Source organism: Ambystoma mexicanum, chromosome 2q (genome assembly GCF_040938575.1).
Source record: "Ambystoma mexicanum isolate Mex_15411 chromosome 2q, UKY_AmexF1_1, whole genome shotgun sequence".
Taxonomy (NCBI): Eukaryota; Metazoa; Chordata; class Amphibia; order Caudata; family Ambystomatidae; genus Ambystoma; species Ambystoma mexicanum.
Window position 1 is genome coordinate 402,879,588 of NC_090924.1, and position 12,717 is coordinate 402,892,304.

At 44.0% G+C, this 12,717-nt stretch overlaps 1 protein-coding gene across 1 annotated transcript in view; it reads left to right on the forward strand.

The window, feature by feature from the left end:
• The window catches only part of CFP (complement factor properdin), a 418,911-nt gene that overhangs the window by 134,253 nt on the left and 271,941 nt on the right, over positions 1 to 12,717 (forward strand). Inside the window, exon 3 of the mRNA XM_069647422.1 lies at positions 8,292 to 8,464. Coding sequence (XP_069503523.1) covers positions 8,292 to 8,464 — 173 coding nt within the window. The remainder of the gene's footprint in view (positions 1 to 8,291; positions 8,465 to 12,717) is intronic.

Consider the following 12,717-nt stretch of genomic DNA (forward strand, 5'->3'; position numbering starts at 1 on the left):
CACAAATGAATCGCGTGTTTGAGGCCTGCTTATTGCTCCATGTATGTGCACTATGAGGTCAAATCAAATTCTATGGAAAGTACTTTATGAAGATATAACAAGGTTAATATGTGTTGTGTGTGTGTGTGAGTGTGTGTGTGTATATATATATATATATATATATCACCTTTTCAATTTTAAAAATTCTCATTGTTAGTAAAAATAAAAACTAGCCTTGACATATCAGTGAACAAAAAAAAGTGGCCCAGATATGTGATGTCATCAGTGATGCCATCAATGACATTTGTGATGTCATCTTTAATATCCTGCGTGTTAGTTTTAGCACTGCACGGTGGTGGTGCGAGTTATGGTTGCTTAGTTTACCATAACTGATGAATTACTGAGGTTTTTAGGTTTTACTTGTAGCCATATAGTCCCTTTTAACAAGTTTTTTTTATTGAATTTCATAGGTTTTGTTAGTACAACTTAACCATAATGTCCCATTAACAAAGTTTATTCTGTGAATTTCATGGGTTTTTACCACTGAGTGCTAATTTCCTACAACTTACTAATATCATACTTACCAATTTACAAAGTTTCACCTTAAATCTCTGCCTTTTCCTACCTTCTAGCATCATTTTTTACACACCTTTACACTTTTTGCAATTTTTTCCAGTTTCTTGTGCCCGATGACGTTCGCGAACATCTGACATCATCGCAGACATTTCGGACAGTGTTGCGTGAACTTGCGCGCGACATGATGACGTGTCCGCGAATGTGTCCGCACTTCGCAATTGGGTTGTGCTTCGTGGACTGTTCGGAACTGCATTTTCTACTGATCTAGGACCTTTCAAGCTCATAATGTGCACCTTGCACAGCTCCTACACCTATTCTTACTCGTTATCCACTAACAATCTAGTACCGAGCACATACTTGGAACAATATTAGCAAAACTGATATTTATCTTAAAAATGGCCTCAGCTATTGCCATCCCTCCTCCCCAAGAGCCACCACCACCACCACCACCTGCTGGAGGACCTACACAAAGACAAAAGTGCAGTATTTCCAAAGACAATGAAGAGGACCACTGTAGGGAATGTACCAAGTGAAATGCTCTGAGTGCAACGTTGTACTCGCTCGCGGACTATCTGGACAGTACTCCTACGGGACCACTGTGAGAAACCTGAAGGTGTCTCCCTAACTAGCCCCCTGGGATCTGTCTTCCCGGTGGCCAGGAGAAGGCCATTGCTATTGGAATCATTTCCTGGGGGTGGACCAGTGAGGGAGGATCACCTGGATGGGGTGTCCTAGGGGAGTGGGATGCCAATGGGTGAGACACAGTATCACCCTTATTATAACACCTTTTCCCCATTTTGCCATGCAGGATGCTCAAACACTCTACCTCCCCACCACCTTTTCCGATACGAACACTTTTACCTGACATGTCCCAACACAAGGGTCCGGCAAAGTCAGGCAAATGACCAGGGTCCCACACACCTGACGGCCCATTCCCTTCCCCACAGGGATAAAAGGTGGAGCATGAGAGCACAATACAAGCAAGGCAGACCGCACAACGAGAGACCTAACCCAGGACAGCAGTTCAAGAAGAGGAGAAAGACGGTGAGCATAGAGGGGGTGATGAGGAGAGAAGCAACCTTGCCATTTTTGACCCAGATCTGTACAAACATCAGCAGAATGAATCGTAAAAACCGTCAGCGTGTTGCAGCAGATGTCAACGGTACACAGGGCACTCCTCTGCTGATACCGGCCTTGACTTGAGAGACAAGAGAAACCAACCAGTTCATCACAGCTGGTGAGTCGAGAGGTGAGCCGATAAGAAACCGAACCGAGTTGAACGAAAGTAGCAAGCGTATAATTGAAGAAAGTACAAAGAACTTTTAATGCAAGATGGGAAAACCAGCTGCAGAAGAGTCGGGCACCACGTCGGTGCTCACTCGGGGAAACTCTGGGTAATTACCCTATTGTTGAAACTAACGTTACCAGAAGGCCTTGGGAAAGGCGAAAAAAGGGGTCAAAGTGGTCATACGAGGGTCTAGCAAAATCCTCTGTACAATCGAAAGTCTTTGACAGGCAGACGAAGGTAAAGCTAAGGGAAGTGAATCTCGCACTGTGTGATTGGCAAAAGTTTGCAACAGTGAACTCGATGAAGGTATGTCCACAGTGAACTGTTTAAAAAGACATTAAGCTTTGTGAATGTCAGAACCGATATTGATTAGGATACCATACGAGAAGGGTCTGAGCCCGAAATAGGGGGATCCACGGGGTGAAGGTCATCACCCAATGTATTTGTGGAAAGGAACTTTTTTTTGGCTATTATAATGGATACATCAGGTCCACGGAGGCAAGAGACTTTTTGTCGACTTAACAACCAAAGGCCCTGATCGTTGTGAGCGGAACTGTTGGCTCGTGGTGGGAAAAGCTTCAGCGTGTGCTGGGCTCCAGAATCCCACCTTGTCCCATGCTCAAAACATGGGGAAGGGAGAACCCCGGCTACCACATCCTGACTTTATTATTTGTGTACACCTTTCTTTCTCATGAACATTATCCCACACTGTTTTGTATTTAGTTGTAAGGATTGGCAATAGGGTTTTCTTGGTATAGGCCCTTTTAATTTTGACAAGACTCCACTAGTACTGCATCATTATTTGATGGTCGTAGCTTGCTCCCATCTTGGATTTAGGTTTAGATTAGGCATTTTTCCAACCCAGTTATACAGTCTAATAAACACCCTTGAACTGTGATCACTTGTGCCCGTCTTTACTGTTGCCACCATGAGTCCTTTACACCACCTGCATGCGCCGCCACACCCAATCCAACCACTGCAATGCTCTCAGAAAGGCTGTTCCTTTCTTAGCAAGTAGTAAGCTGTCTTCCTCCACCTCATCTTCCTCAACCAATACTGTAACCATACAGCCTACTTCTGTAGGACACATAATCCCACCAGTTAATTTGCAAGCAATAAAAGAGGCTGTTGATCCATATCTTTCGAAGACAACAGTCCTCTATATATACTAAAACACACCACTTTGCAGGGGGGAGCAATTTCCAAGTACTTTTGAAGCTGTAATCCTGAAGAATGAGAACCACTGCCCCCTGCCTTATATGTAACACACGTGCAACATCTTCCCCTGTCCACCTGCTCCTCCATATTTTTGGTTGGTGCCTCTTCCCTCATTTCCCGCTCCACCTCACTTTATGACTTCTCCGGCAAAAGAAAATAATAAAAAACAACAAAAAAGGCAACACTTTCACATCTGCACGCTACTAGAACCTATAAGCTTCCATGTTGCTCCTTGTAACTGCAACCGCGAAAGGATAGATTGTTGTCTGGCCATCGTCCCAGATAATCGTTATCACAGATCCGTTGTTGATAATTATTGTCCAAATCCTGTTGACTAAGCCGTCGACCGGTAGACTGTACCCATGACACGCGCACATCGGGATTATGAAACATGTAAGATTATGAACATATGTAAAATCGAGAGTGCAAAAACATATTTCAGTAACCAATTTATAATTAAATAGACAACGTACATTCTTATTTTGGCTATAAATTTAACTTAAATTAACACGCACAATGTCTATTCTTTGCGTCAAATTGAACATTCATCCGTCAGAATGTTCATCATATGGCACACAGCACACTCTCAATCCACACTTCAATAAATATTATTTAAAATCTTGCTCACATTGCATTTTGCTAATTCATTCTAGTATTAGCGGAGGACTTACCACTTCAAAACACTGTTTTCTGAAATAGAAATTTTACTTTTCGGCGTAAGCTTTCAATATAGTGAATCGTATAATTCCTTTGTGGATTTTGGACACATTTAGCCCTTCAAATTCTTAGTGCTGTGTATTCAAGGACACATAACAATGAGACCCTTCAGCTAGCGTTCAGAGTGCCCGCGTCGGTTTCATTTTTGGTAACACATGCCACAAAAATGAACAATATTACTGCCAATCAGTGTACTGAAAAACAATGGCATATTTCAAGTAAACCACAGATCACAATATTTAATTCCATTTTAACGGTATCAACGCACCTGTTGCCAATAGATTTACGTTTTCTTTCAAATATAACCTCGTGCAGTCCAGACAGGCACGGATTTCCCTATACGTCAATAGTGATCTGCGCCCTGCTCTCTGCTATGACATGCGTTTCTACAGAATACAAGTCATGGCATATTATGCCCCTTTTGCAATTCAGACAAACGTTCCACCATACAAATAAACTCGCCTAGCCAATATGTCATACTAATGCTTCTAAGGTACAATGCAGATGGTACCAAAAATAACTGTAAATTTACAGGCTTCACACACGGCCAAGGTTTTCTTTCCAAGAGATACCTCTTGGAAAGAAAACCGTCACAACAGTACGTATAATATACCACACTTGTGTTGCAACTACATAAGGGCACTACATTGCAGATGTCAAAAAAGACCTTGTTGATTTGAATGTAACCATACCTCCATTACCCAAAAACGTAGGTTACCAGCAAATTTAACAAATGCCTACTTAATATTCCTTCAATCCAAATGTTCACTAAACTATAGCACAATTAACAGTTAGAATACGCCAGCAGGTATCTAACTACATCCATAATAATGCAATACCACTTTTCAAAGTCAATCTAGTTATAATACGCCAACCGTAGTTGGAATATGCCAACCGGTATCTAACTATCTCAAGCATTCCCTTAATTACAACATACTTCAAACAAACGTACTATCACTCTTACACTCACGTAGCTGTAATCTTTTTTTTATCCAGTACAGATTTGTTTTTCCCAATGACCCAATAATTATGTAATGTCAAAACAACAGCAGTGTGTCATACTCTAATGTTATACCAAACATAGTACTTAAACTGTTTGAGGGTCTAAAAAAGAAAATGTATATTTAAAACTGTATACTACTACAGCTTTTCAACTATCATGCTTAACCAATTGTACTGTTTTTTTCCCACAGAAAAGAAACCAGATATTGCAGCTTCATGATGCTACGACACTACGTAGCCACATCAATCTAAATGAACTACATATTCAGTGAACACTATCCTCAATTGTACTACAATCATAAGTAGCTTATGCAATTCAATTACAAAATTCCTCCATATTACAAACACTTTGTACTCCCACTACATCAGGTACAATTACTTTACACATATTCCTACTATGGTGATTCTGGCCGTACTTCTCCTATATTACCTATAATAACAATACACATATTACTACTGTGGTGGTTGTGCCTAGTGCCATGCCCCCCCAGAATCTGGCCACTCACCACAACACAACTATATAACTGGTACGTATCATACATCGTCAACTAATAAAAGTCACTCCCATTCCCCTGCAATCTAAATGATGTCCACGGACACCAAAATTGACTGTGCACTCGGGAGCATTTCCAAACCCTTGGTTCACCTATAAAAACTGCTCCAAATTACCATCATTCCATGTCCCTACCATTTCTAAGCCCTTTTCCAGCCATCAAATAACCCCAAATGTATTTTCCAAGCTGTCTGTTCATTATGCTGTCTGTGAACTACTGCGTTGTCCGCGGACAACTGCGCCAGGCCTTTTTCAACCTACAAAAATGGCCTCATCTCTTTTCCACTCCTCCAACCTTCCCAGCCCCTCTTTCTAACCAACCAAAATGTATTTTCCAGAGTTTTTCCCAACTGCGGTAAGCTACGCTTGTGCTTCCAAAAATATGACTCACCTCACGCTCATCACCATCAAATCAGCAGGTGCGCCCGATGTCCACGGACTTCATGTCCCCCTCTAGACCAATAGGATGCCTGGCCGCGGACCGAACATGGAAGTGAGTCCGCACACTGAACCCAGATATCACTAATATTTTTTACCTACTTTTGGGTCGTTTTGAAGAAAACTACTGGACGAATTTACAACAAATTTACAAAAGCAAGCTTTTGGAACCAAACTGGCACAAATTCGGTGAAAATCCGCCCAGCGGTGTGGGCTGTAGGTGTGAGCAAATCTTTTTTTTTTTTCCATTTCCTATATGGGAAAAACCACACATTTTGGGACCCCTCCTATAAATTTGCCCCCCCTTGACGAAACCTCACCAAACCTTGCAGGATTGATTTGATGGGGCTATATACTTTTCTGGAAACGTTTCGTGAGGATTCGTCCAGGGGGGACGAAGGAATAAGCCTCCCAAAAAGTGCTCTTCCTATGGGTTGAGTAACTTAACCATAACTACAGGTTCGCTGCATATTATTTTCAATGCACCTGTGTTGCACATCTATATACTATTGTAAATCTCTACATTGTTTTACTTTGTATATTCCTTGTTTTTTGTATCACGCTGTAAATATAACCTTAAAGATGTAACCGCAACCTAGGCCTTCACAAGCGCCCAGATGCCTGACGGCCCGGTGTGCTCTATAAATAAATAAATAAACAATACAATATATAAAAAAATGTATATTGCTCTATTCACTCTTAGCCTATATTAACTGTTGGTCTGCTTTATTTTGCTTCTTGGTACCACTGATTATATGTTCTGCTCTACATCATCCAACGAACAATGGCAGACTCAACAAGACACAGGGACGACCATAGACCTGCTATTCGCGTAAACTGATAAAGATTAGAATGGGGCAACGCCACACCAATGACACTACAACCTCGAACCTGGTAATCAGCACAAACTCCGGACTAGACAGAGAATTTCACTCAGATAACCAATGCTCTGCAAATCTGGAATAGATACGGTCAGCTCGGCGGGCACTGGAAGGTAACCAGGACTAGGGGTCTCCCACCAATCTGCACAGACAGTCGCACATACCAATATGCTCACTCTCTCCTCTACACCAACAAACAATAGAATGCAGGTATACCCCTCAATCAATTCGGCCTAGCTGTAGACATGCCTACACACCTTCAGGAACACCACAACAGTCTTTAGAACGCAGCTATACCCCAAGAAAGAATCGGCCAAGCTGCACACATAATCTCATACACCATCTCCACCAATGCAGAATACAGAATTTGAGGTCAACACCTTGCTACACACAGTCTACTGATCTCACATCAGCACTGCATCACGCCTTGCATCAGAATGCAGCTACACATTGCGCAAACCGCACTGGCTGCACACATACTGAGTGCACCCAAGCACTATATGCTACCTTACTCCCTCCACTGATCTGGATTACGGTCCCCGATGGCATTCAACCCACAGTGCTTTGAGATCATACCAAAGGTATATAAGGCACTATTCAAATGCACAATAACATAACATAGCCTTCTTCGCAGTAACAGTTTTTATGAGACACTTATAAAAGTAACTGGAATGTGCTTGTTTGCATAACTCTGCAGCGTTTGTAAAACCCATGAGGCGAGAAAATTAAATGGAAAACCACGACAGGCAGAAAGAAGCACTTATGTCTCGGGATGTGGTGTGTCCTAGACTTCTCTGCCGTCTGGGAGCAGCCATAGATTTGGGGGTGGAGGGTTTGTAGGGGACGCAGCATTATTGCATTGTTGCTTCCAAAGCCAATTGCCCAGAGCTGGCATGGGGGTCATGGGAAGCCATGAATTGCCATGCTCCTTTTGCGTCATCCGTCCCAGCCCTGTAATTCAGGTGAGCGTCATCGGTGAGTCTCTTGCGTTTTATGTAGGTTTGTCTACCCGAACAGAGAAAAGTACGGTTCACGTGGAAGATACTGAGGCACAAACGAATGTAGGAAAACGACTGTGCCAGTGGTTGAAGTGTACGAAACGAAGCAGTGCAACTATGTTCCTTGATGGCCTGCCCAAGCTCGCCACAAATCGCATTGCCACGCCACCCCCATATGCAATTCAAACCCGCCTGCTGTTTTAAGGGAATGTGCCTTGCAGTGCACTGAAGTTCAAGTTTCAACTTCTTCCTACACTTTTATTTTAAAACAAAGCCATTCAGAAGGGTTTCTTATTAAAATAAAAGTCCAGGAACTGTAAAACTTAATTAACAAAAGTAGAGGAGCATCGCTCCCGCCCACTTCGACCACCTGACTGGAAAAATATGAAATATCTGAATATTAATGGTATCACTCTAGGATGGCCGAAATCTGAGCTGCTGCCAGGATTCGGGCCCAAGATTATGCGGTTGCACGTAGCCTGATGCAATAGTTGTCACTGCCAGATAGGGACGATGGTTGAGCAGTGACTCCAAGGAAAGAGAATTTGCCAGAGCCCGGATCAGGAACACTGGAAATGGAAAAGGAAGGAGGTACTTTGTTATTGTGCTTATGTTCTCCTATGATTGTCTCACCCATGCAGTCCAGCGGAATGGAGTCAATGGAGTCCCTGGGGGCCATGCAGTGTGACATGCACAGATGGAGTCCAGCAGCGCAAACGGGTCTGCTACGGCCAGGGTGACTGTGGGAAAGGTTCAGAAAAGCTGGAGGCCAGGCTGGAGACCAGAGCCTGTTCCCTGCAAGACTGCTGTCCCGGTGAGTGCTTGAAGCCCCAGTCCAGCATGCAGCCGTTCTGTTGTCCCATCTACAGCGTTAATGTAATATTAAAAATAGCAAGATGGGAGCTCTGAGAGAGCACACTATGTTGGCTTTTGAAGAGAGCCAGTCTCGGAATGTATGGGGCTTCCTTTTTGGAGACCTTGAGGTGGTTGAACGTGTCCTCTTTTGAGTTGCAGACTTGGAAGTTTGTAAGATTGGCAGGTTCGGAGGACATTGCCCGAGTTTGTTGACTCTGGTGGGTATGGTCTGGTGGTTCTTGTCATGGTTACATGATGCAGGTATTTTCTGATTTTGGGCTGCATGGTGTAGGAGTCCTGGCTTTGGGGGGCATCGTTTCAGGGGGTTGTAATTAGTAGGAATCGTCACAATTACAACAGTGCTTGAATGTTAATTGGTTAAAAATATATGTTATCTACTCATCCCACACACAGGTCTAGGTAGTGCCGGTATGTAGAGAATAAATTGTGTCGCATTCTTACCATTATGAAAATCTTTAAATTCAACAAATGTGTGTGTGTGTGTGTGAGTGAGTCTGTGTTCTGTTGAATTGTATTTGTTGCATCCCTAATTCTATCTGCTGCATCTATACAGCGTATCGTTATTGCTGCATTTGCTCTGTGTGCCCTCCAAGCAGTAAGGATTGCTAATTTACTCCTGCTCGCTCTGACCTGTCAGCAAAGTTGCTGCACAGAGTACATTTCTGTTTCCCATTATAAATCCTCCTAGATTCGGTCTTCTGCATTTAGACACAGAAGCACTGTGCTACATTGACGCATGCCCTCGGGTTGCCTGTGTCTTTTGTAGTCCCTCCGAAATGCATTTACCGGGATATCCGTGCCTCAAAACGACATTGCTGGCGCATTTGAGAGGTCGGTCATCGCTGGTTTGACCAAGATGTGCGCGGTGCGTCGCCCACTCTTGGAAACACAGGTAGAGTTTCTTCAGTGTTTTCCCCAACCTCTATACCGAAATAACGAATGTACCAAATCTCTGTTCAAGCCTTCGTGGTACTGCCACCGCATACAAATTAAAACACTCTAGCATATCAGAACGTTTCCTTATCCCTCTGGATCAACCCATATCATGGCTCCTCATAGTCAACCTTGTGTCTCCCCAAGTCCGCTCTGCAAGCAAGCGTGATTTAGCACACGTTCTACTCCTCCCACTGACACTTGTACCGGCAGACTGCTCACTCACTCTGACTTTCTGCCCATGTCTCTAGACTGCACGATTCAAGAAATCACTTCCCCTCTTAAGTCAGTTGTTTTCACTTTCCCTCCCGCAGACTCAGACACTTACACTCGTTCTTTGCTCTAATTCTCCTGATCTCATTGTAAGTTCTCCCAGTCCCACTGACATAAGACACCCTGTACCTCTCCCACAACCTGACTTGGTGTGACAAATTTCACGCTAACCCTCTCTTTACTGAAGACACTTTTGTTGCTGAAGAATGGAGTAGAGATTGCGGACTACCTTTTGGAATATGGCCTGGATATGATGGCCTTGACTGAAACTTGGTTCAATCCCTCCATACCAACTGATGCCAACTTGTCTCTCCCTCCTGATTACCTGCTTTTTCGGTCTGATGGCCTGGTCCATAAAGGAGGAGGTGTGGCACTTATGTGTAAGAGCCATCTTGACTGTCACACCGTTTCCCATACCAACCCGGACGACTGTGATTATTTATTGGGCAAGATAAAGATTAACGCTAACATCTCTTTAAGTATTCTGCCCCTCTACAGACCTCCTAGGAACATGCCCCTCTTTGAGGAACACTTTCTTGAGCTGCTTACTCCTAATACTAAGGTCAAATCTCTACTCATTATCATGGGTGATTTTAATCTCTGGGCTGAGAACCCCTCTGGTAAGCATGCATCCTCACTCATTGACTCCCTTGACACCATTGGATTTTCTCAATGGGTAAAAAAGTCCACACACAATAGGGTTGCCACGTTGGATTGGGTTGTTTCCCAGCATACTCTCGTTTCCAACATCGTAGTCACCCCGTGAGCATGGTCTGACCATCTCTTAGTGCGAGCAGGTGTGCACCTACCCGCCCCTCCAGTACGTTTGGACGCAATACCACGATTCCAATAATTATCCAGAAACTTTAAAAGTGTTATCCTCTCTAAACATTCGGCACACCTATATTGTGGCCTTCAGCCCCTCGAAGGCTTTTCCAACTCCTCCCAAGTTGGTGGCCCTCCTTACGTCCACCATAAAAAGTGTTAACGCAGTACTGGCCCAGCGAAAAAACAAAATAATTAAGCCTTAGACTCACAAAAATACATGGGTCAATGACATCATCTCAGTCAGGCGGATGAAGAGGGATTGTGAAAGAGCCTGGCATAAGAACCCTAGCCACCTCACTCTGGCTCAGTATAAACTGGCAGAGAAGGAATTCTAAACCACTATCACTTCCACCAAATCCACCTACTTTAACAAAAGGATTGCTAGTGCTCGAACTAGCTCAAGTGAATTGTTTAAAATTTTACCTGAATTTCAGGATACGCCCCCACACATAATCGGGATCCTATTAAAGAATCCACATGATGTCAAAAAATTCATGATGCATTTTCAGCCAAGATCTCGGTCCACAAACGGAACATCAGTAAAATGCAAACCCAATCACGTGCCCTCCACCCCCGCCAAACTATCGCTCAGGACGATGCATTTGTGTGGCAATAAGCCCAGAGCCGGCGGGCCATTACTGCCTAAGGTTAACCGAGGCCCCGGGGACATTACCATTAGGCGGTAATGGGCTGCTGGCAAGGGGCTTATTGCCATTAGTATACCGTGGATTTTAGCCCCAGGATACTAATGGTGTTGTTACTTTTTTCAATCGGCTTTCGTTTCACCAGTTGAAAAAAGCGCCCGACAGTACGCGTTAGTTCTAGAAAGACTAGAACATGTGTACTGCTTCGTTACTACGGATCAACAGGGTGCCATTTTGTGCCCAGTTGATCTGTAGTAATGAATGGAGAGGTGAGTGAGGAAGTTTCACTTGACCAGGCGTGCGATGCACGCAAATGCGTGCACAGGATTACACTGTGGTATGGCTTGGAATCAAGCCAATCCACATTAAGTGTATCCCGTGGCATCGAAGCGCCGGGTACTAATGTCTAACAATGTCACCCTGTTTAATTTTGCCCATTATTCCGAGTATCAAATTCTTAAAGCTATCCTTGCTATGAAACCTACATCCTGCCTCGGCGATAGCTAAAGGCTTGCTTGAGTTGTTGGTTCCTTGGATGACAAAGCTCATCAATCTTTCCTTCAATGAAGGATCAGTTCCATCATCCCTGAAGGAGGCGTGGATCACACCTCTGCCAAAGAAGAGTAATGCTCACCCATGAGTCACAAATGTCTCCTTTATTTTAAAATCATGGACAAAGTAGCCTACACCCAGCTACAGGGACACATTGAAGAGCAAAACATCTTGGGGGTATGTCAATCAGGTTTTAGAGCCCAGCATGGGACAGAAGATCCACCTTGGCCAGCATAGTGGTTGGAGGTTATCCGGCCCTGCTGGTCCTCTTAAATATCTCTGTGGCCTTCGACCTGGTGGATCACTCCCTCCTAGTTGCTAGACTCATGGACTTGGCACACTGCTCTGAGTTAGCAGCACAATGGGTGTGTTTTTGTAAGCAAATTTGGGGTGTGTTCAGAAACTCAGATTTGGGTGTTTCTTTTTCATTTTTGTCTTCATCTCATCTGGGACCTAAACTGTAACCTACTAGCCCAGTGACTGCTCCCTACCGTTGTTTCCTGCATTCTTCTTCCACTGCCCCCTCTCTTACCCGACCATGGCACTATCTATCTCTCCTATCCACATAAACTGTTACATTATAAACTATCCTTCCCTTCTCACTAAGTCTGGTAAAAAGAAATTCAAAAATGATATCCTGGCCTCCAACCCAGGACTCCCCATTGCTGATACCTATTCCAGCCCTTCTGCCAGACAAACCCTTACCGACATCCTCTTTGTCGTTCCTTCACCAGATCTATGGACCCCTCATATGATCTCTGTGCTCTGTCCTGTCTCCTCCTCTCCCATTAATGGTGGCACCCGTTGGGAAGTGCCTATGGATTCTTTTGACTCCTCCAGAGTCATCATAAATGTCTACCTAAATGGCACTGTCATGGTGCAAGGCCCTCAGGCTAATCTCTGTCTCTTTGTTAGGCAGTTCCCTCGCCTCATCAACTTCCTCTCATCTCCTGCTGTACCC